This window comes from Carcharhinus amblyrhynchos, chromosome 26 (genome assembly GCF_965287045.1).
Source record: "Carcharhinus amblyrhynchos chromosome 26, sCarAmb.v2.hapA, whole genome shotgun sequence".
In the NCBI taxonomy this organism is placed as follows: Eukaryota; Metazoa; Chordata; class Chondrichthyes; order Carcharhiniformes; family Carcharhinidae; genus Carcharhinus; species Carcharhinus amblyrhynchos.
The window spans coordinates 13,067,915-13,090,709 of record NC_137349.1 but is presented as its reverse complement, the minus strand read 5'-3'; the positions used below and the strand labels follow the sequence as shown (position 1 = coordinate 13,090,709).

Here is a 22,795-nt window from a genome sequence, read left to right as displayed (position 1 = left end):
AATTCCTTAATCTTTCCCTCCCTCCACTGGTCATTAGTGGCAATTAATAGCCAGACTAAATTTACTAAAGCCACAAGAGTTAATCTATGAGGGCAGGCTATATAGACTAGTCTTGTTTATTTCCTGGAGCATTGAACATTAGACTGAGATCAAATACAGGTGTTGAAGATGATCAAAGGAATTCATGGGGTATAGAGAGAGAAAAATCTTTCTCCTTTGGTCAGAGAGTCCATCACAAGGGAGCATAATCCTAAATCGGAGTTTGACTGTTCAGGGGTGGCATCAGGAAGCACTTCATTACACAAAGTAGAAATCTGGAACTCTGCCATTGAGTCTGGGGGTCGACTAGAGTTAATCTGAGATTGATAGATTGTTGTTGGGAAGAGGATTAAGAGTTATGGTAAAGGCGAATAAACAGAAGTAATGACCAGATTAGCAATGATCGCATTGAATGGTAGAACAGGTTGGAGGGGCTGAATGGTCTCCTTACATTCCTATGCTTCCCTTCCAAGTCCCCCCTTCCCCTACAGTTATCCACGTGTACCCTCCTCAAATACCTCCACTAGTTATCTCGCTGAAACATTCGACCATTTCTCTTCCTGCTCCAAGCCTGTCTGATCAGACTGTAAAACATTCACTCCTTCCACCACCAGTCAGTGGCAGCCGTGTGTACCATCTACAAGATGCACTGCAGGTTCTCACTAAAGCTCCTTCGATAATACCTCCCAAACACACAGACTCCATCATCTAGAAGGACAAGGGCAGCAGATATATGGGATCATCAGCACCCAGACGTTCCCCTCCGAGTCACTCACCATCCTGACTTGGAAATATATCGCCATTCCTTCGCTCTCGCTGGGTTAAAATCCTGGGATTCCTTCCCTAACAGCACAGTGGGTGTACCTACTCCACATGGAGTGCAGCGGTTCAAGACGACATCTCATCACCACCTTCTCAAGGGTAATAATGCTGGCCTAGACAGCGACGTCCACATCCATAAGTGAAGATTTTTTTTAGAAGGATCTATGTCGCTATGAAATTCCACAATCTTCCAGGAACACAAACCTGCTGTTGCCACAGTGAGAGATGGGAGAGTTTTGGTGGGGGGTGGGTGGGATCTGAAGTGAGAGCAGGGGCCATTGAAATAGGCTGTGTTATTATTTGGGATGTAACACTGGGATCGATTTTGACTCGAGCGCTGTCAATCTCTTGATCAATTTCAAGTTTTTTCTCTCCCCCATTAATTAATCAGAGGCTGTAAACCGAACCCCCATCAGTGCAAACTCTGACTGCCACACAATCCACTGGCATCAACATTTAATGAGACTGAAACGCTAACCCTGAAATCAAGTCGAGACTCACAGTAACAGCTGCCTCCCAACCGTAGAGAAAGTATCACCTTCAGCACACAGGCCACATGCAGTTCAAAACCTGCGCAGAACCCAAGATCCTGTCGGAACATCCCTCCACAGACCCCACCTCACTCACCACCACCACCCCCCCACTGTCAGCACTGAACCAAAAAAAAACTATACATTCCCTTGGCCTTCCCTTGATGCAGCCTTTGCTGAAACATACACTCATTAATGACAATCTACCCTGGCTTGTATCGAGCATCACTGGACACGTCATTAACTGAGGAGAAAGAAACTTCAAAGTGGACAAGTTTCTCAGGGGTTAGTTTGGGCCTGGAAACTAAACCTCACCTTCCCCAAACACAGGCATTGAGCTGTTTGCAATCTGGGTCAGGAAGCACCATTTCTAGGGGTTTGGGCAGGATAGGAGCCCTGTTCCAGGTGACTCTGAAGTCCAGTGCAGTACCCCTCCCAGTAGCTGGGCATAGTTCAGACACAGCCTGGAAGTTCGTTTCCTCTGGTGCCAAAACTTGCAATGCTCTCCGCCCAATAGAGTGAACAAGGCAAAGAAACAAGATTGATGGAGCGCTGATCCAAACTCGATTCCAACAGCAAACTAAGGGTCTTCCCAAACATTCAATTTTGGGAATTTGATACTGGATTCCAATATTCACTTACTAGCAGTATCTTGTCAATAAATGGCAGTGGTAAATCCCACTAGCCAGGACTTCATAATGGCAAAGGAAAAGACAAAATAGCTGTTTCTAAGCCCCATCCACTCAGTCCTCAAAATGTAGCTTACATTTCATTCCCTCTCCAATACACAGACGCACCTTGAATGACTCCAATATTTTGCACTATGAACTTTTCCAAACACTTATTGCGATAGCAGAACCTCTTCCTCCCTGAAAGATGCTGTTTGGCTAATCTTCCCCCTGTAACTCTACCCCATCATCTAATACAAATCAGAATCAGGGGGTGCACATGTTCTGATAGCCTTCGCCCACCCAACCAATGTGTGAGGGTGGAGGGAGGTAGGCTCGCACCCACCTGAGTGAAATGGAAGATCTTGCCCTGCAACTTCCACCTCAGCAACCGTCATGTCAAGCTGTGGTTCTGGGGAGTAGGAACCTCGCCACCGAGTCAGGAGGGGGTGGGTTCAAACTCCACTCCAGACACTTAAAAATTGACGCGATACTGAGGGAGTGCTGCGCTGCCAAAGGAATCATTGTTTGGATGAGATGTTAAATTAAGGCCCTGCCTATCCTTTCGGGCAGAGGTAAGCCATCCCAAGGCCCCCCCCCATTTCCAAACAGCAGAGGAACTCGCCCCCAAACTCCTAATTATCTCAACCAATCTCACCCCAATAAAGATGATTTGGTCATTTTTCACATTGTTGTTTGCGGGATCTTGCTGTGTACACGATGAGTTTTTTTTAAAAAAACATTTCGGAGACCACACTTCACAAGGTGCCTAATTACAGTGTGCTCTGGGTGTCCAGAGGTTGTGAAGGGCTGTACAGAAAGGCCAGCTTTTCTTTCTCACATTTTTACAGGTGTCCCTGTTACACAGTAAATCTCTTCAACTGAACAGCAAGATCCCATAAACTACCACTGTTGTTGGTGTTTCCAAAGGTTGAAATGTCAGGGCAATGGGAGAACATCTTCAGTTAGTTATGAGGACATCAGCAAAAGAAGGAGGTGACAGCCATTCAACCCTACAAGCCTGCTCCACCATTCAAGGCTGGTCTTTACCTACTTTTACCATCCCACACTCTCCTCATACCCCTTAGTATCCAAAAATCTATCAACCTCTGTCTTGAATATATTCAACGATGGAGCATCCACAGCTCTCTGCGGGAGAGAATTCCAAAGATTCACAGCCCTTTGAGTGAAGAAATTTCTCCTCATCTCAGTCTTAAATGGCCGACCCCTTAATGTCCACTTGAATCGATGAATGGACAGGCAGGGTCTTGGTTTAGCGTCTGATCTGAAGAAAGCATCTCCGACACTGCTGGAGCAAGGAGGATACAGATCGGAATCGGGAAAGTTCTGAAAACGGCTCATCGTTCCGACACAACCCTGAAAAAGGGAATGAGCTTTAAGGAGGCGATTGGCGTGCGGTGGCAGGGGTGGGTGGGCATTGTGGGGGGAGCAGCAGCTCGCGACAGGCCCTCCATTGTGCCCCATGAACAGTGGCTGCAGTGACAGTGGGGCAAGGGGTGGGCGGAGGGAGAGGGGGGCTGGCACACTCCAACACAACACAGCTATTCTACCGGGCCTGGTTGCCAAGCAGCTCAGTTGCCTAGCGACTGGTATTATCCTACTGGATGCAAGGCGAGCCAGTAAAACATGAAGCCGCTCTCTGCTCGTCACTGGGAGAAATGCATCACAGGAGAGTGAAGGAAACCCACCCACACTCCGAGTTCACGGCAGCGAGTGGCATTAACAGGGCCCTGGCACAGTATTCCCCCTACAACACTCAAAACTCCAGCATTCCCTCAAACACCACCGTGGTTGTAATCTGGCTTTGCTTATTCTCCAAACCTGCTCGCTTCTTTCCCGAGGGCACCCCATCCTGCTAGAAGCAGAAAGGCAACAGCACGCAGGCCATTCAGCCCATCCCACCCTGTGCTATTCTTCTGCAAGAGCAACTAAGCTAATTCCATTCCGTCCCTGCCATACTTGCCATTCCCCTGCCCTACCTTTCCCCCATACACTTCCACATTCCATCCGCCCTACTTCACCCTCCCCCACCCACCCAGCCTTTCCCCCCATCCCCTCTTCACCCTTTCCCCCATCACATTCAAACCACCCACTGTCTAAAATCCCTTTCCCTCTTGTTGTCTCCGCTTCTGCGGTCAGTGGTCTGAGATTCTTGGCCGTTCCACTACTGGGGACAGCTTCTCATCATCTACTCTGTCCTGACCCCTCCTGATTTTCAGCACCTCCACCAAATCTCCTCTCAGGCCCAATTCCTCCAGTCTACGCAGACAAGTTCTTTATTCCTGGAATCATTTGCATCAATCTGGACTGCGCTGTCTCTAACGCCCCCACATCTTTCCTAAAGGACGGCACCTGGAGCTGGATGCAATGCTGAGGCTGAACCAGTGTTTCATAGAAGTTTGATCATAATTCCTTGCCCTGTACTCGATGCCACTCGTTATAAAAGCCAGGAGGCGGTTTATTAATCGCTTTCTCAACCTGCCCTGCCTCCTTCAATAACGAGTGTACGTCTACCCTGGTTCAGGATTGTATCTTTTATTTTGTATCCCTTTCCTCTCACTTTTCCCACCAAAATGCATCACTTTACATTTCTCTGCACGGAGGCACAGATTTGATGGAAACTGAAATGGGCTCAATATTTTGCCCAGTGCCAATCTTCACACTGCTGGCTTTGAGCAGCGAGTGTGGCCCTGGACATTACAACTGAGCTCATACTGACCCTCCAGCCATACCTCCAAACAACCCACAGGAACCAGTATCCAGCTGATTGGTGGGGTGGGGGGGGGGCACAAGGGAAGATTTTAAATTCTTGTTGTCTTTTTCAGCCCTACAAAACAATGCAGAACGACGTCACAGCCTGTCCAATCTCTCACCGAGTGCTGGGAACGGGTTAATGCGCGCCTTTTGCATCTTTCTGTGCGCTAGATACCAGCTGGGGAACAGAATCATGGCTCCAGCGCATAGTAACCTGTTCGAAATTCCCATTTCCAAACTGTACAGGGTCACTATTTATTCAGTGGGGAGGGAAAGAGTTAACTATTATGGTAATTTCTTCAGTAAGAAAAAGGACAATATCTGATGATGTCAGAAGTTTGACAGGAGTGAATGAAGTCGGATCAGACTGAGGCAGCGAGAGTTGTAACCAGTCCAGAAGTGGCAGGTGCAGAACAAGTGACTGTTTATCCCTGCTCTATCTCAGCTTGGTGTATCTGTCTGTCCCCCTTTCCTCATCTTCCCAGTGCTTTCATTTCTCAGACTAATCTCTTCACCATCATTTTAACCTCTGGCATTCCCAGCAGGGGATTTTAAACAGGGCAGAATACTCGTACAGGGAGCTCCCTCAGAAACAATGGTCACCTCCAAGACACGTGGATCTCTTATGGGACTGGATTCAACTCCTTTTGCGAGTGCCTAGATAAAGAGAGTGTGCCAAGGCCCATTGCTGGAAGGGTCCAATCTCAGCACAGGCAGAGCTGAGAGTGGACAGGCCATCACTGAGGTGTCAGCTTGACTCTGTTTTAACAATGCTGCCTCAAAGTCAGAAGGGTCAAGTCCCCTGTAGGATTTGACCAAATGTCCAGCCTGACACTGCAGTGGATTACTGAGGGAGGGCTGCACTGTCAGAGCTGCTGTCTCTCAGATACATTTTCAGTTGGACATAGAAAGTAAATAGTGACATGCACTATTTGGAAAAAAAGCAGTGGGGGTTGGAGGGGGATGCGATTATGCCTGGTCTCCTGAATATTTATTCCTCAAACAACTTCATCAAAACAGATTATCTGCTCACCATCACGCCGTTATCCGTGAGATCTTGCTTTACAAATATTAGCTGCTGTACTTGCTACATTTCGAATCAACTTCATTGGCTGTGAGGCACTTTGGGATGCACCGTGGTGCTATATCAATGCAAGTCTTTCCTTTCTCCACCCCGCCTTGCTGCGGGAAACACAAGTGCCCAATCCTACCCACTATGAGCAACATGCCAGGGCAGCTAGCAGGAGCAGGAGCAGGAGCCTGAGCCTACAGTGGGTGTACAGGGCGCTCCCACTATTCTTATCAGAAAGATACAGCCTTAATCTCCGCAGGCCAGCAGGACGCATCCTGGCAAGTGTTCAAGCCACTGAGAGACACTTCTAAAGCTCCAACTGTTAAAAGTTGGACAGGGATCCTTTCCTGGGTAATCCTAAACATTTGTTATTGGACATAAACTTTAAACTTTAAGTCTGCTGTATTTATTAGTCACAAGTGAGGCTTACATTAACACTGCAATGAAGTTACTGTGAAAATTCCCTTAGTCGCCACAGTCTGGCGCCTGTTCGGGTCAATGCACCTAACCAGCACGTCTTTCAGACTGTGGGAGGAAACCGGAGCACCCAGAGGAAATCCACACAGACATGGGGAGTATGTGCACACTCCGCAAGACAGTGACCCAAGCCAAGAATCGAACCCAGGTCCCTGGCGCTGTGAAGCAGCAGTGCTAAGCACTGTGCTGCCCTTGGGTAAGGAAAGCAGGATTCCTTCCTTAAAGGACATCAGTGAATCCATTTTTTTGTGGAGTAAGGAGTAAAGGTCAGCCAGGGGAGTTGAGCTAGAGTTAGGTCATGAGTTAACTCAATGATAGAACGTGTTCAAGGGAGTGAATGGCCTCCTCTTCTTCCTCTGTTTGGAAAGAGATAAAAAAGGTTTCTGATGGGCCTGCTTCATGGACTTACTTCAACGGACCCTCTCATCTCCTAGAACCTCATTCCCCTGAAGCAGATCAGGTTGTTTACCATGTTAAAGAGTGCAATATAAATGCAAGCTGTGGTTATGGAGTATTTACTAACTAGGAGGGTCTTGCTCCAATCTCCCTCGCTCACAGGGTCTGGTCAACAGTATTCCAAAACATCAAACAACAGCTTACATTTTGGAAACGTGGGACTAATAAATTTACTTTACATTTATATAGCACCTTTTACACCGTGAAACATTAAGTAGTGCCTGGACAGGGTTGTTGAGGTGGGGGAGCGGAGAGGTTTAGGGCTCGAGGAAACACAGGCAATGAAGGGTATCTGCTGCCAGCTGGGAGGTTCGATTGGTATCAGAGGCAGAAGTACAGCAGCAAACTGCGATGGCTGGACTAGCTGCTATCACACAGGAACGAGCAAACGCTTCCTTCCCACTTTTAATCTGAGTTAGCGAGAGCAACTGGGGTCTTAGCTGTGATATTTTAAGCTGCTCTTAAATAAAAAAGTCCGACTCAAAGATTCAGCTGCTTTTAAAAACCTCAAGACTCAAATGATTTGCTCAGGCCCAGAAGAGGAAAGCAGTGTCAGATGTAGTTCTCAATCTATGAATAAAAATTCTCTTAATTAGTGAATATTTAAAAATCAAACTCAAGAATAATTCAAATACTTTTCAGGAATCTGTTTTGGCCAGAACAGCTCCCTCACAAACCCTCTTACAACAGCCCCACCCACCAACCCTCACCCCATCCCCAAACTCACTCTCACAACAGCCCCATCCAATTCCACCCTCACAAACCCCCACCCCACCCCAGCTCCTCACAAACCCTCTCACAACAGCCTCACCCAACCCCACCCTCACCTCAACACTACAACAACTGAGAAATCTCTGGTTTCCAATAATTAATTGGCTAAATTCGGTTTCCTTTTTACTTTTGCAGAAAATAAAAAATTATTATTTAAGATGTAGACATGCCCGCAGTCAGAAGGCAGGATTTCCCTCTACATTGTCCCTATCAAACTCTCCCAGGACAGGTACAGCTCAGGGTTAGATACAGAGTAAAGCTCCCTCTACACTGTCCCCATCAAACTCTCCTGGCACAGGTACAGCATGGGGTTAGATACAGAGTAAAGCTCCCTCTACACCGTCCCCCATCAAACACTCCCAGCACAGGTACAGCACGGTTAGGTACAGAGTGAAGTTCTTTCTACACTGTCCCTATCAGACGCTCCCAGGACAGGTACAACTCGGGGTTAGATACAGAGTAAAGCTCCCTCGACACTGTCCACCATCAAACACTCCCAGGACAGGGACAACACAGGGTTAGACACAGAGTGAAGTTCTCTCTACACTGTCCCTATCAAATACTCCCAGGACAGGTACAGCATGGGCTTAGATACAGAGTAAATTTAAGTTCTTTTTAAAAATCAGGCTGTTCCTTCTTTCAAAAGCACATGCCTTCAATCAAATCAATTAAACACAGAGGATCAGTTTTGCACTTTCACCAATGAAAATCTGTCATTTGCCCTCAGGATTCCAAATGTTTTCTCAGATGTTGTAGTGTGTGGTGAAGTTATCAACTGACTTGCAACAAATAACCAGTTACTGCAACTGCTGCTTTTAATTTACTTTTATTGAATTGTTAGATTAGGAAGTTATGTTTTTATTTGCAATCCAATGGCTATCTAATGCATGTGACTATACAGAGGCTGCAAAACATTTGCAACTTAAAATCAGGGTTGTTACAGCACAAAGACGGCCATTCAGGCCTCTTTGTCGACTGTCTGTGCTGGCCCCCTGCAGGAACTATTCACCCAGAGCCACCCTTCTGCCTGTTCCCCACATTTTTTTTCCTTCTTAGATAATGAACCAATTTGCTTTTGAAAGGCTCACCCCACCTCCACCACACACACACACACACACACACACACATCCTAATCACTCGACGTGTGAAGGCAATTCTCCCCGCCGTCACCATTGCTCGTCTTGTCAACGACCTTAAATCCGTTGCCTCGGATTCTTAGTCCTTCCTTCAGCGGGAAGGGTTTCTCCCGATCTATGCTGTCCCGACCCCTCGAGTACGAAAAGCAAGGGAACAACTCTCTCAAGCGGAGGCAGTTTCACGGGTTCCCCGCTGGTGTCACGGCCTCCGCGACCAGATTGCCAGTGAAGTTATCTCCGTGCCAGAAATCGACATGGAGCTGCATAAATTATTTAAATCCTGATTTTAATATATTTAATGTTATAGAACATAGAACATTAAAGTACAAACAGAACCTTCGGCCCACAAGTTGCACCGATCATATCCATACCTTCCAGGCCTATCTAGAACTCTCAATCCCATTAAATCCCATGTACTCATCCAGAAGTTTCTTAAAAGACCCCAGCGAGTTCGCCTCTACCACCACCGACGGCAGCCGATTCCACTCACTCACCACCCTCTGAGCGAAAAACTTACCCCTGACATCTCCTCTGTACCTACTCCCCAGCACCTTAAACTTGTGTCCTCTCGTAGCAACCATTTCAGCCCTGGGAAATAGCCTCTGAGAATCCACCCTATCTATGCCTCTCAACATCTTATAAACCTCTATCAGGTCGCCTCTATCATTATGATCATTGGGCCCAGGACTGAATATTTCATCTTTTGTATCACCTGCAAATTTTGAAATTGTGGCCCGTACACTGAAGTCTAGATCATTAATATACATCAGGGAGAGTAGGGGTCAGGACAGAACAACCACCCCTGGAGAACTCCACTATCAACCTCCCTTCAGCCCAAAAAGTAACTATTCACCACTACTCTCTGCTTCCTGTCACTTAACCAATTTTGTATACCTGTTGCTTTGTCCGTTTTATTCCACGAGCTTGGACTTTGCTCACAAGTCTGTTGTATAGCAGTCCCACATACGCCACATCAATAGCATTACTCCCATCAACCCTGTCAGCTACCTTGTGAAAAAGCTCAAGTACATTAGTTAAACACCATTTGCTCTTAACCATCCTGTGTGGGTTTATCTTAACTCACATCTGCCCAGTTATTAATTTTGCCCATTATTATTCCTGGAAGCTTCCCCACCACTGAGGTTAAACTGCCTCCAGTTGCCAGGCTTCTCCTTACACCCTTTCTTTGAACAAGGATGTAACACCTGCAGTTCTCCAGTCCTCTGGCACCACCCCAAGTCTAAAGAAGACTGGAAAATTATGCCCAGTGCCTCCCTAATTTCCATTCTCACTCCTGCATTATCCTTGGATGCATCTGGTACAACCCTGCAGCACAGTGGCACAGTGGTTAGCACTGCTACCTCACAGAGGCAGGGGGCTGGGTTTGATTCCCAGCTTGCCACTGTTTGTGTGGAATTTGTATGTTCTCCCCGTGTCTGCATGGGTTTCCTCTGGGTGCTCCAGTTCCCTTCCAGAGTCTGAAAGATGTGCTGGTTAGGTGCATTGGCCAAACAGGTGCTGGAGTGTGGTGACTAGAGAAATTTCACAGTAACTTCATTACTATGTTAACGTAAGCCTTACTTGTGACTAATAAATAAATAAACTTAAATAAAACCTACCTTTCCCCTCTCTCTTCTTTCAAGGCAGCTCATTGTTCCATTAGTTTTTTCCAGTTGATTCCAGTTTCTGGGTCAGATCCACTCTCACCCCATTAAAGTTGACTTTCCCACAGTTCATTATTCTTACCCTGGCTTGTTCCTTATCCTTCTCCATATAATCTAAACTTGATAATGCAACAATCACTGTTGCCTAAATGTTCTCCTGCTGATGTTGGAGCCACCTCATTCCCAAGAACCTGTTCCAACAGAGTTGAATTATGTTCCTTGTTGGATGGGAAACGTATCACTTTCGAAAATTCTCTTGAAAACACTAATTATTGTCCCTCTCTGCTCTTCACACCCCTACTATCCCAGTCTACATTTGGTAATTAAAATCCTTCATCGTGACTAGTATATGATTTTTACATTTCTCTGTAATTTCCTTGCAAGTCCCAAGATTAGGAAGGGGGCTAAATAAATGTAAATTCTCCTTTCAGGGAGAAATCCCTGTTTGAGGGGAAAAGTATTTTGAAGTTCTGCTGTTTGTTTTGGCAAACACGCATCTACAATCTCCTCAAATAATTCTACCTCCACTCTTCATTCAAATGTAACTGTTTCTCCAACTTGCTGCAACTGTACAGGGTACTAGTGAGGCCGCAGCTGGAGTAGTGTGTGCAGTTTTGGTCGCCGCACTTGCTGAAGGATATATTGGCCTTGGAGGGAGTGCAGAGAAGGTTCACTAGGCTGATACTGGAGATGAGGGGGTTAGCCTATGAAGAGAGGCTAAATAGACTACTCGTTGGAGTTTAGAAGGCTGAGGGGGGATCTTATAGAGTCGTATAAGATAATGAAGGGGATAGATAGGGTAGAGGTAGAGAGATTCTTCCCGCTTAGAAAGGATAGCAGGACTAGAGGGCATAGCCTCAAGATAAGGGGGGGTCCAAGTTTAGATCAGAGTTGAGGAGGAACTTCTTCACTCAAATGGTGGTGAATCTGTGGAATTCTCTGCCTGTTGAAGTGGCGGAGGCTACCTCGCTGAATATATTTAAGTCACGGGTAGATAGGTTTCTGGTAGACAAGGGGAATTAAGAATTATGGGGAGAAAGTGGGAAAGTGGAACTCATCCACTTCAGATCAGCCATGATCTTATTGAATGGCGGGGCAGGCTCGAAGGGCTACTCCTGCTCCTATTTCTTATGTTCTTATGTTCCATTCTCTTCCCATGTGCCCAAAACTAACCTGGCTTAAAGAGTAGCACGCTCATCTGACAGTCAGCAGTTTATACCAGTGCCACTTCAGAGACTTAAGCACAAGGTCTCAGCCAACATTACTCATGCAATGCCGAGGGAGTGCTGTACTGCCAGAGGCAGTGTGGTTTGGACAAGATGTTAAACTGTCAGGTGGATGTAAGTGATCTGATGGCCACTGTTTAAAGAGCAGCTGGAGAGTTCTCCGTAACCCGGTGAACAACAGCCGTGAATAAAAATAACAGATTAGACATACAGGAGCCTGGGGATGGACTGTTTTATGCACCTGTGGGATCTTGCTGTGCACAAATTGGTTGCCATGTTTCCAACATCACAAAAGTCACTACACTTTAAGTATTTCATTGTGTTTCCCCAAAGAGCTTTACACCAAGTAAAAGGTGCTACAGAAATGCAATTATTTTTGTGTTTCTATAGTCACATTTGAAAAGGGACATTTGGGAATTTGAGGGAGGCGGGAAGAAAATTGGCAAAAACTGCAATAAAAAAGAAATCCGATAGAAACCCAGAGAGCAGAAGGAAAGCGATCAGAAGGCAGCGAGGGAGGATTCTCTGTTTAAAAGAGAGAGTAGTTCTCCTTTTTCAGAAGCTGGTAACAGCGTTGAATGTTGACAGGGAATTGCACCCTGCTGAATATATTGAAGATTATTTAAGGAAATAAGGGCAAGTATACAGGGAGCTGTGGCTGAAATCATTCACAGCTCCTTAAATACTGAAGAACAGGCTGGTGATTTCTCAGCGTTGTAATTTCCATCCTGTTAATTACATGCCTGTGTTGTTGCATGCCCAGAGTTAGGGAACAGACTGAAACATTCAAATAATCACTGCAGCAACAGTGGCCTCGCAAAAACATGTCTTTTGAGACACTAGGCAGCAGTGTAAGGGGGAGGCGGCGGAGGAGCGGGCAGGATCAGGTCGAAGACCATTCTCAGTCTGACATTTAAGCCACTGGGGATCTCAGAACCCAAGAAAACTGGAATGAATGAGAGGAGGCCATTCAGTCCCTTTAGCTTGCCTCATATTCTACCAGCTTCTGGCTAATACCCTGACTCCACTTACTCACCTTGGTTCTGTAACTCTTTTAAGGGAAGCGATGACCTAGTGGAATTATCGCCAGACTATTAATCCAGAAACTAAGGGTCTCGGGACCTGGGTTCAAACCCTGCCAAGGCAGATGGAGGAATTTCAATTCAATAAAAAAAAAAATCTGGAATTAAGAATCTACTGACGACCACAAAACTATTGTCAATTGTCGGAAAAACCCATCTGATTCACTCATGTCCATCAGGGAAGGAAATCTGCCATCCTTATCTGGTCTGGCCTACATGTGACTCCAGAGCCACAGCATTGTGGTTGACCTTCAACTGCCCTCAGACGACTAGAGATGGGCAATAAATGCTGGCCAGCCAGCGATGCCCATGTCCCACGAATTAAAAAGAATTCTTACCCAAAGATCTATCAACATCATTTTTGAAATTGTCACTGACTCTCATCCATCACAGCTTTTTGAGGGAGTGTTTTCACATCCCAGTGTGTGAGGAAAGCATCCAGACATCACAGCCTGGCTCATTTTAAGATTCTGTCCCCCTGTTCTAACTCCCCAGGGGATGAAATAGTTCCTCTAATGGGCCCCTTTTATCATTTTAATCATCTCGATTAGATCATCCCTGAAGCTTCTAAACAGTGAAGAAATACAGAGCAAGTTGATGCAAACGGTCCTTGTGAGTTAACCCTTCAATCCCTGGTATCGTTCTGGTAAACCTGCAGTGAAACTTCTCCAATGCCCAAGGGTGCATTTATTTCATTTTTGGGTTCCCTCTAAGGTTCAGTAAAAGATTCCAACACTGTTATTCAACCACCATTTCCGTCCCCCACCCCCCAACCAAACTGCCCTGAGACAACATCACTAAAATCTATTATCAAAGCACGATCATAACTACCATTTGTGCAATCTTGTTGAGCGCAAATTAACCGTTGCGTTTCTCACATTACTACACACTTTATGACTGTGTTTTTAGAGTCGCTGTTGTAATGTCTTCAAGGTGTGAAAGGTGCTATAGAAATTCAGGTCTTTAATCCCTGCTCTTGATCATGATCCTGTGCTACAGGGGTGTACATTGTCACTGACTGGGAACATGGTGCGCCAGTACAGATTGGCTGGGCTTATTCCAAAATGGCCATTAAGTGAAGCAGCATTGAGCAGCTATTAAAACACCGAGTAGTAGTCACCTCATCGGATATCATTATAAAAATCATAGAATCCTGACAGTGCAGAAGGGGCCATTCAGCCCATTGACTCTGCACCGACAACAATTCCACCCCAGGCCCTATCCCCACAACCCCTCATATTTATCCCGTTAATCCCTCTAAAATTATACATCCTGGGACACCAAGGAGCAATTTAGCATGGCCGCACATCTTCGAAGGATGGAGGAAACCGGAGCACCCGGCGAAAACCCACGCAGATGCAGGGAGAATGTGCAAACTCCACGCCAGTGACCCAAGCCGGGATTTGAATCCAGGTGCCTGGAGCTGTGGGGCAGCAGTGCTAACCACTGCTATCATGCTGCCCGGCCAATGACACCCCATGATGACCCAGCCAATGACACCCCACTACCCTCCACCAGCGCAACTTCTCTTCTCACCTTTCAACTGAGAGACTTACATGACATTACCAAATCACTTATAACAGGCATCTAGACTTCAGGACAAGAATGTAACCTGGGGACATCTCATTTGACCCCCACATCTGTCCCACAACTGAGCTGTCAATAACCACTCAGTCCTTAAAGGAATTCTTAATTTCAATATACTCCACAAGAGTCTAAAAGCATTGCACTTGTGTTTGACTCTGGAAATTCATCCCTGGGAAGCCTCCCCACCTCAGATGGTCCTGAAAGCCCATTTTATTTTTCTCATTCAAGTAACGCAGGCGTTGATGGCTGGGCCAGCATTTATTGGCCATCCCTAATTGCCCTCGAGAAGGTGATGGTGAGCTGCCTGTTTGTACTGCTGCACTCCATGTAGTGTAGGTACACCCACAGTGCTGTTAGGGAGGGAATTCCAGGATTTAATTGACTTGGAGGGGGAGATGGATGGAAGGGAGGGAGGGAAAAGAGATTTTCCAGGTTGTGGTGTTCCCATGTATCTACTGTCCTTGTTCCTTTAGATGGTAATGGTCATGAGTTTGGAAGGTGTTGCCAAAGGAGTCTTGGTGAGTTCCTGCAGTGCTTCTTGTTGATCGTTCTCTCAGTGGTGGAAGGACTGATTGGCACCCCATCCACAAACAATCAAGTGGGTTGCTTTGTGCTGGATGGTATCAAGCTTCGAGTTTTGTTGGAGTTGCATCCATCCAGGCAAGTGGGGAATATTCCATCACACTCCTAACTTGGGCCTTGTAGATTGTGGACAAGCTTTGGGGAGTCAGGAAGTGAGTTACTCGCCACAGGATTCCTAGCCCACGACCTGCTCTTGTAGCCATAGTTTTTAAATGGCTGGTCCACTTCAGTTTCTGGTCAATAGCAACCCCCAGAATGTTGATAGCAGGGGATTCAGTGCTGGTAATGCCATTGAATGTCAAGGGGCGATGGTTAGATCCTCTCTTGTTGGAGGTGGTCATTGCTTGGCATTTGTGTGGCACAAATATTACCTGTTACTTGTCAGCCCAAGTCTGGACATTGTCCAGGTCTTGCTGCATTTGGAAATGGACTGTTTCAATACCTGAGCTGTCGCGAATGGTGCTGAACATTGTTCGCTAGTGACTACACATCCCCACTTCTGATCTTATGATGGAGGGAAGGTCATTGATGAAGCAGCTGAAATCGGTTGGGCCTAGGACACTATTTTGAGGGACTCCTGCAATGATGTCCTGGAGCTGAGGTGAATGACCTCCAACTACCATAACCAGCTTCCTTTTTGCCAGATATGTCTCCAACCAATGGAGAGTTTTTTCCTGGTTCCCATTGACTCCAGTTTTGCCAGGCTCCTTGATAAGACAGTCAGTCATATGCTGCTTCAATGTCAAGGACATTCACTCTTATCACCGTTTCTTAGGTCATGTGTTAGGTTACTCACCCAGTGTCTCTTTCTTTGTTCAGGGTTACATTTTTCACAGATGAAAAATTTGGTCTATCTTTGAAAGAGTTGTTTAATTATTCCCATGCCCCTGGCTCCTCCCCATCACTCCTCAAATTTCCCTTTTTAAGAATTTATACAATTTGCTTCAGAAACGGTTATTATTGAACCGGTTTCTGATATCTGATCAGGAAGTGCATACCAGACCACAACGACTTGCCCTGTCAAAATATTCTCATCTTCCCTTTTGATTGTTGAGCTAATCACTTTAAATCTGTGTCCCTGTGGTGAACACCCCTCCTGTCACTGAAGAAAGTTTCTGTGTGTTTACTCAGTTAAAACCACTCACCACTTTGAATACGTCAATTAAATCTCCCCTTAATCTTTCCACTCTTAAAAGGAAACAATCCCAGCTTCTCCAGTCTTTCTCCATTATGTAAATTCCCTCAAACCTGGTACCAAATGTCTACTGCACCCTCTCCAAGATCTTGACATCTTTGCCCCAAAAATTAACACCAGATTCTGGATGAGACCTGGCCTGTTTTTCCTAAATGTTAAGAATAATTTGCTGCTTATGTTCCAGACCACTATTTAGAAAGCTCAGGATCCCGCATACTTTTATTTTTATATTAAGAAAACAGGTTTATCAACTTGCCCAGACACCCCCATGCGTCTCGCCTCCTGAGCCCCTTTAAAATTATAGTACTTAATTTATATTTCTGACCGTTGATATTTTTCAACATCAAAAGGCACTATACAAATTGTTGCTGTAATGAGCCCAGCTATTCTACTACAGAGGGCAGCACAGCTTAGCAGAATGCTCTCGTCATGCACGGAGTTGCTAGGTAGTGATTGAGAACACAAACCTTGGCTGATTTCACCCTCTTGGCACTGAAGCCAATCGTTACTCGTTGCGATGGGGGTGGGGTGGGAGGGGGTGCAGCCACTGATTTCACTTCTCTCTACAGAAACAGCAAAAAAAAATGAAAGATTTGTTTTTATATAGAGCCTTCATTGACCTCAATGTCCTAAAGCAATTCTTTTTGAAGTGTAACACTAGCGGCAGCCAATTTGTGCACAGTAAACTCCCACATGTGACAATGTGATCATGGCTGGATCATCTGGGTTCGTCATGTTGACTGGGGTAGGAATATTGGCTGGTCACTGGGGAGAATTCCCCAGCTCATCTCCATATAGTCACCTGGTGAATCTTTTACTGCCACTCCAGAGAGCAGGTCAGGCATCAGTTTGACATCTTCGACAAATCATTGTACTTCCTGCGAACTGTACTGGAGTTAGTGGAGGAGTTGAGGAAGGCTGAAGGAGCATTGTGGGATGGGGTGGGGGGGGGGGGGCAGTGGAGGTGATCGTGGGGAGGGAGGGGCAAACACTTGAGCTAGGAATTGGGTAAGTGCCAATTAACATAGCCCAAGATACAAAGCACAGCATGACACAGTCAGGCAGTGCAGATGTGGAGGCCAAGATAGGTGACCACATGTTCCTGAGAGGTAAAGGGAGGCAGTTTTCAAAGTGAGAGTGACCTGTCACATTTCCAAAACATGCCACATCAACCAGATCAACTGCCCCAGGACCAGAACTTTTCATCGACAGAGTCTCAGGGAGATGAAAATATCAGTTTCTAAACAATAAACTTAGCTGCCAACCAAACATAGGAACAGGAAGTGGCCATGTCACCCTTTCAACTAGACCATGGCTGGTCTGTCTTTTAACTCTATCTAACCACCTTCCCTCCATAACTCTTAAACCCCAAATCCAACAAAAAAAAACAAATCTCAGTTCTGAAATTTTGAATTCTCCCCCCCACCCCATCCGTCTCACAGTTCCTTTTTCTGGGCTAGGGGAGTGTGGGTGGAGAGTTCCAGATCTCCAGTGCGTGAGGTGCTCCCTGACCCCTGTTAAACTGGCTGAAATGTTATCATGACCCCCTGTTGTGCATCCACCATCACCCAGAGGAAATAGTTTATCTATATTTATTAAATCCTTTAAATCTTAAACACCTCAATTAAGTTACCCTTTTAATGGAGGGGATAGAAACCTACAATTAGGTAGGGTAAAAAAAAGCACATAACTACTTATTGTCAGCAATTTAAGCCAGCCCATTATCCCGGTGTGTGTGTGTGCGTGTGACACAAGGTAACTGTATATCCACCAACCCCCGCTTCAAATGCAAAACAGTCACTGCACCCAAGGGTGCTCTACCCTCTCCCGCCATCATTAAAAAGCCTGTCCCTCCCCCATAGAATGAAGGAAGATGCATTATCAAATATTTCATTGGAATTTTTAAAAAAAACCCTTCACTATCTATAATGATATCTGCTGCAGATATTATTCAGCCCCAATTACCCAGCACCACACAGGGAGACACACACTCACTCACTAAAGCTGTGCAAGAAGAAATGGTAAGGTATATTATTTACAGCAGTGAAACCGGATTTCCATCCCCGCATTCCAGACACGCGGTGTCGAGCTGAACATCAAAGTGGGTTACAGTGTATCTGTGGGGGGTGCGGACGGTTCCTGCTTCTCACCTACTGCAGGTTTCGCTATTACACACTCGCTGTGCGCTGCAGCTGCAGCCGCTGCCCCAGCTCAGGCAGCTTGTACAAGATGCCTGCAGACCCCGACTTGCCCCCGGCCCAACAATGCAACTCCCCACTTACCCAGAAATTGCTCCCAAAATGTTGCATCGCGAACCCCCCGGAGCAGCTCCTGAAACTGACACAGCTTCATGAAATTGACACACAGCGAGACACGCCCCCAGCTTCTCTATAGGCTGCATGATATGTCAATCCAACGCAATGGGACACACCCTTACTCCCTATAGGCTGAATCACCAGTCAATCAAACATCAACCCGCCCACCTCCCCTTAATGAGGGGAGGTTCTGCCAATCCCATTGGCTACTCAGAATGTCCTCGATAACACATCGAGTGCTAATTGGGTAATTTTCACTCAGCCAATTTTAATTGGTTGGCAGAACGCCTATCATGGCCAACCCCCTCCCCCTTTTTGCTTATTTAAATAGAACAATTTTATTTATCGAAGTTGACAACATTTACAGCAGAGTAAAGTGAAGTCAATGATGAGGATAGAGTGTTGGGAGTGTCTCTCAGTCAATTAATAGAGTTTTAGAAACAGGCACAGGGAAGAAGTTTCTACCTTTGGGGAAAGGAAAACGAGAGATCATCTGTTAAAATAGTCACCAAGAAATCAAATAGGGAATTCTTTACCCAGAGAGTGGTGACAATGTGGAACTCACTATTACAGGTAGTGGTTGAAGTGGATCGTAAGGGGAAGCTCGATAACCACCAAGGGAGAAAGAAAATAATACTTTGTTAGGGTGAGATAAAGGAGAATGGGAATGGGAGCGGGGGGAGCGGGGTGGGGGGGGGGGCGAAAAGCCCACCAGGTCTGACAGCATCTGTGAAGAGAAAAACAAAGTTAATGCTTCAAATCGGACATGACTATTCTTTGGGAGGAACAAAGCCTATTTTATATCTTCACTTCCTTGCCAAAGTGCGGTGCCAAAACTGGACACTACACGCTAATACCCTTTTCCCCACTTTCCTGCAAGCAGTCATCACTTCACTTTGTCTGCACTAAATTGCATCTGTCCATTCCATCAGTCTATCTCTTCACAGTTCGCAATACCCCTAGGTTTTGGGTCATCAGCACATTGTGAAATTGTGTTCTGGACACCCAGGTCTATGTCATTAGTGTTTGGGTACCAGATCAGAAACTCCAATTTCTATTATGAAGTCAGACTAGACCCAACTACTTTTCTATTTTGGCATTAATGTGAGGAAAAGGTGTTTTGCTCCAGGTGTGATTCTACTGACAAATCAGTGAGTTTTGTTTTAATCAAAACAAACTTCATTTAACAATTCAGTTTAACCAAAGCAAATAAATTAACTTAATCTTTAACAACTAAAAAATCCTTAAATATGATCAGATAAAATTCTTAACTGCGAACCTATCACTATTAGTTCAATCAAACAATATTTCTCTTAAAGCCTTCTTTATAATTAATTAGCAATGCACAGGCATACTTGCTTTGACTTAGGTTAATATAGAAACTAGAAGAAGGAGTAGGCCATTCAGCCCTTCAAGCCTGCTCTGCCATTCATTATGATCATAGTTAATCATCGAATTCAATATCCTGATCCCGCCTTCGCCATATCCCTTCATCCCAAAAGCTATATCTAATTACTTTTTTAATCAGAGCATGTTTTGATCTTAACTATATTCTGTGGGAGTGAATTCCACACATTCACCACCCTCTGGGTGAAGAAATTTCTACTTACCTCAGCTCTAAAAGGTTTACCCCTTATCCTCAAACTATGACCCCCAGTTCTGGACTCCCCACCATTGGGAACATTCTTTCTGAATCCACCCTGTCTAACCCTGTTAGAATTTTTAAAGTTTCTATGAGATCCCCTCTCACTCTTCTAAACTCCAGTGAATATAATCCTAACCGACTTAGTCTCTCCTCATATGACTGACCTGCCATCCCAGAAATCAGCCTGGCAAACCTTCGCTGTACTCCCACTATAGCAAGGGCATTCTTCCTCAGATAAGGATACCAAAACTGCAGACAATACTGCAGGTGTGGCCTCACCAACACACTATACAATTGCAGCAAAACATCCCTACCTCTATACTCAAAACCTCTTGCTATGAAGGCCAACATGCCATTTGCCATCTTTACTGTCTGCTGTACCTGCATGCTTACTTTCAGTGACTGAGGCATGAGGACACCAAGGTCTTGTGAATATCCACCTGTCTCAATTTACACCCATTCAAGCAACAATCTGCCTTCCTTTTATCACTACCAAAGTGGATAACCTCACATTTATTCACATTATACTGCATCTGCCATGCAGATACCCACACACTCAGCCTGTCCAAATCACACTGAAGTATCTCTGCATCCTCCTCACAGCTCACCCTCCCACCCAACTTTGTACCATCTGCAAATTTGGAGATAATACATTCTGTTCCCTCTTTCAAATCATTAATATATAATGTGAACAGTTGTGGTCCTTGCATAGATCTCTGCAGAACCCCACTAGTCACTGACTGCCAATCAGAAAGGATACATTTATGTCAACTCTTTGCTTCCTATCTGCTAACCAGCTTTCTATCCATCTCAAGACATTACCTGCAATCCCATGTGCTTCAATTTTTCATAGTTGTCTATTAAATGAGACCTTTTCGTAGGATTTCTGAAAGTTTAAACAAACTACATCTACTGGTTCTCCTCGGTCAAATCCTTGATAATGGACTCTAGCAATTTCCCCAGTACTGACGTTAAGCTCAGTGGTCGATAGTTCCATGTTTTCTCCTTCCCTCCCTTTTTGAATAGTAGGCTTACTCTCCAATCTGTAGGAACAATACCCGAGTTCAAAGAATTCTAGAAAATAACCACCAATAGATCTACTATTTCCAGAGCCACTTCCTTAAATACTCCAGGATGAAGATTATCTTTTTAAGCAGGTGACCAGGTGTGTAGATGCGGGTAGTGCAGTCGATGTAGTTTATATGGATTTTATCAAATCCTTTGACAAGGTCCCACATGGGACACTTGTAAAGAGGGTAAATTCACATGGAATACAGGGTAATTTGATAAAGTGGATTCAAAACTGGCTCAGTTGTAGAAGACAGAGCGTGATGACCAGAAGGCTGCTCTAGTGATTGGAAGCCAGTGTCCAATGGCGTGTCACAGGGATCTGTGTTGGGTACCCTATTATTCATCATTTATAGAAATGACATTAATGATTATGTGGGGGGTAGGATTAATAAGTTTGCAGATGACACAAAGATTGGCTGGGTTGTTAACAGTAAGGCGGAGAGTCTTGAGCTACAAGAAGATATAGACAAAATGGTCAAAAGTGCAGATAAGTGGCAAATGGAATTTAACCCTGGAAAGTGTGAGGTGATACACTTTGGAAGGAGTAATTTGACAAGGAAATATTCAATGAATGGTAGGACACCAGGAAGTTCAATGGGACAAAAGGACGTTGGTGTGTTTGTCCACAATTCTCTGAAGGCGGAAGGGCATGTTAGTAGGCTGGTGAAAAAGGCATTTGGGACACTCGCCTTTATAAGTTGAGGTGTAGATTACAAAAGCAAGGATGCCATGTTGGACTTGTATAGAACATTGGTGAGGCCATAGCGTTGTGAAGTTGGGGAGAGTAATTGTAGATTGGGAAGCAGGAAGTTAGAATTTGGTGTTTGTAAGAATGGTAAAATTGTAAAGTGCTCGGGGGGGGGGGGGGGGGGGCAGCGTGGTTGGGGGGGGGGGGGGGTGAAATATTGCATAGTCCCATTAAAAGATGGTGCTTTTTTGCTTAGAAAGTAAAAAAAATGCAAGTACACAGAGATTCCAAACTGAAACATTTCTATCAAAATGCCAAGCAGCAGTTTTTACCAAGATAACAGGCTTTTGAATTCAGCCAATCAATTTGAATCAAGCTCATAGATACCAAGAACATATTAAATTTAAAGTCGATGGTTTTGACAATCTAGGGCCAATCCTATTGGGGGAAATACTGATATGTCATCACGGGTATAAAAGAAGGGGGGAGTGGGACAAAAAGAGAGAGCAACTGTCGCTTGCCACAGCTCTCAAATCTGAAGAGAGGGAGAATCGCTGGGTCTCATAGCTTCATCTATGTCTTGAAGAAAGCACCATCTAGATAGCAAAGGTAATAAAGGAGAAAGAAGTTCCAGACAGAAGAATCAACAGAGAAAGCCCAGAATATCCCTGAAGATACAAAACCTGGTTGTAATTTAGAGAGTGACTGAATTCCATTTTTGTTAATGAGTGGCAAATGTATTTATTGGAACAGCTGCCCCTTAGAATCTTGTTTTATTCGGGAATAGTTAATAGTTAGAAAGGATTTATTCAGTTTGTTAATAGTTTAGTTAATTTGTTCATTGTTAGTTAGATAAATAAATAGTTATGCATTGATTTTAGAGAGAGTGTCAGGGGTTTATTTTCTATTTAACCTCTAGGGGTTGCTGAAGAGCAGGTCACACCACTTCACACACACTTTTTACAGATTATAGGGCAAGGTACTCCTCTTTGAG

General features: G+C 45.1%; 1 protein-coding gene across 1 annotated transcript in view; it reads right to left on the bottom strand.

Annotated features, from left to right (window-relative positions):
• Positions 1 to 18,429, bottom strand: part of LOC145358544 (F-BAR domain only protein 2-like) — a 57,853-nt gene extending 39,424 nt beyond the window's left edge. The window contains exon 1 of the mRNA XM_080212693.1: positions 18,365 to 18,429. Within this exon, the coding sequence (XP_080068819.1) occupies positions 18,365 to 18,391 (27 nt within the window). The 5' untranslated portion in view covers positions 18,392 to 18,429. The remainder of the gene's footprint in view (positions 1 to 18,364) is intronic.
• Positions 18,430 to 22,795: the final 4,366 nt, after the last annotated feature.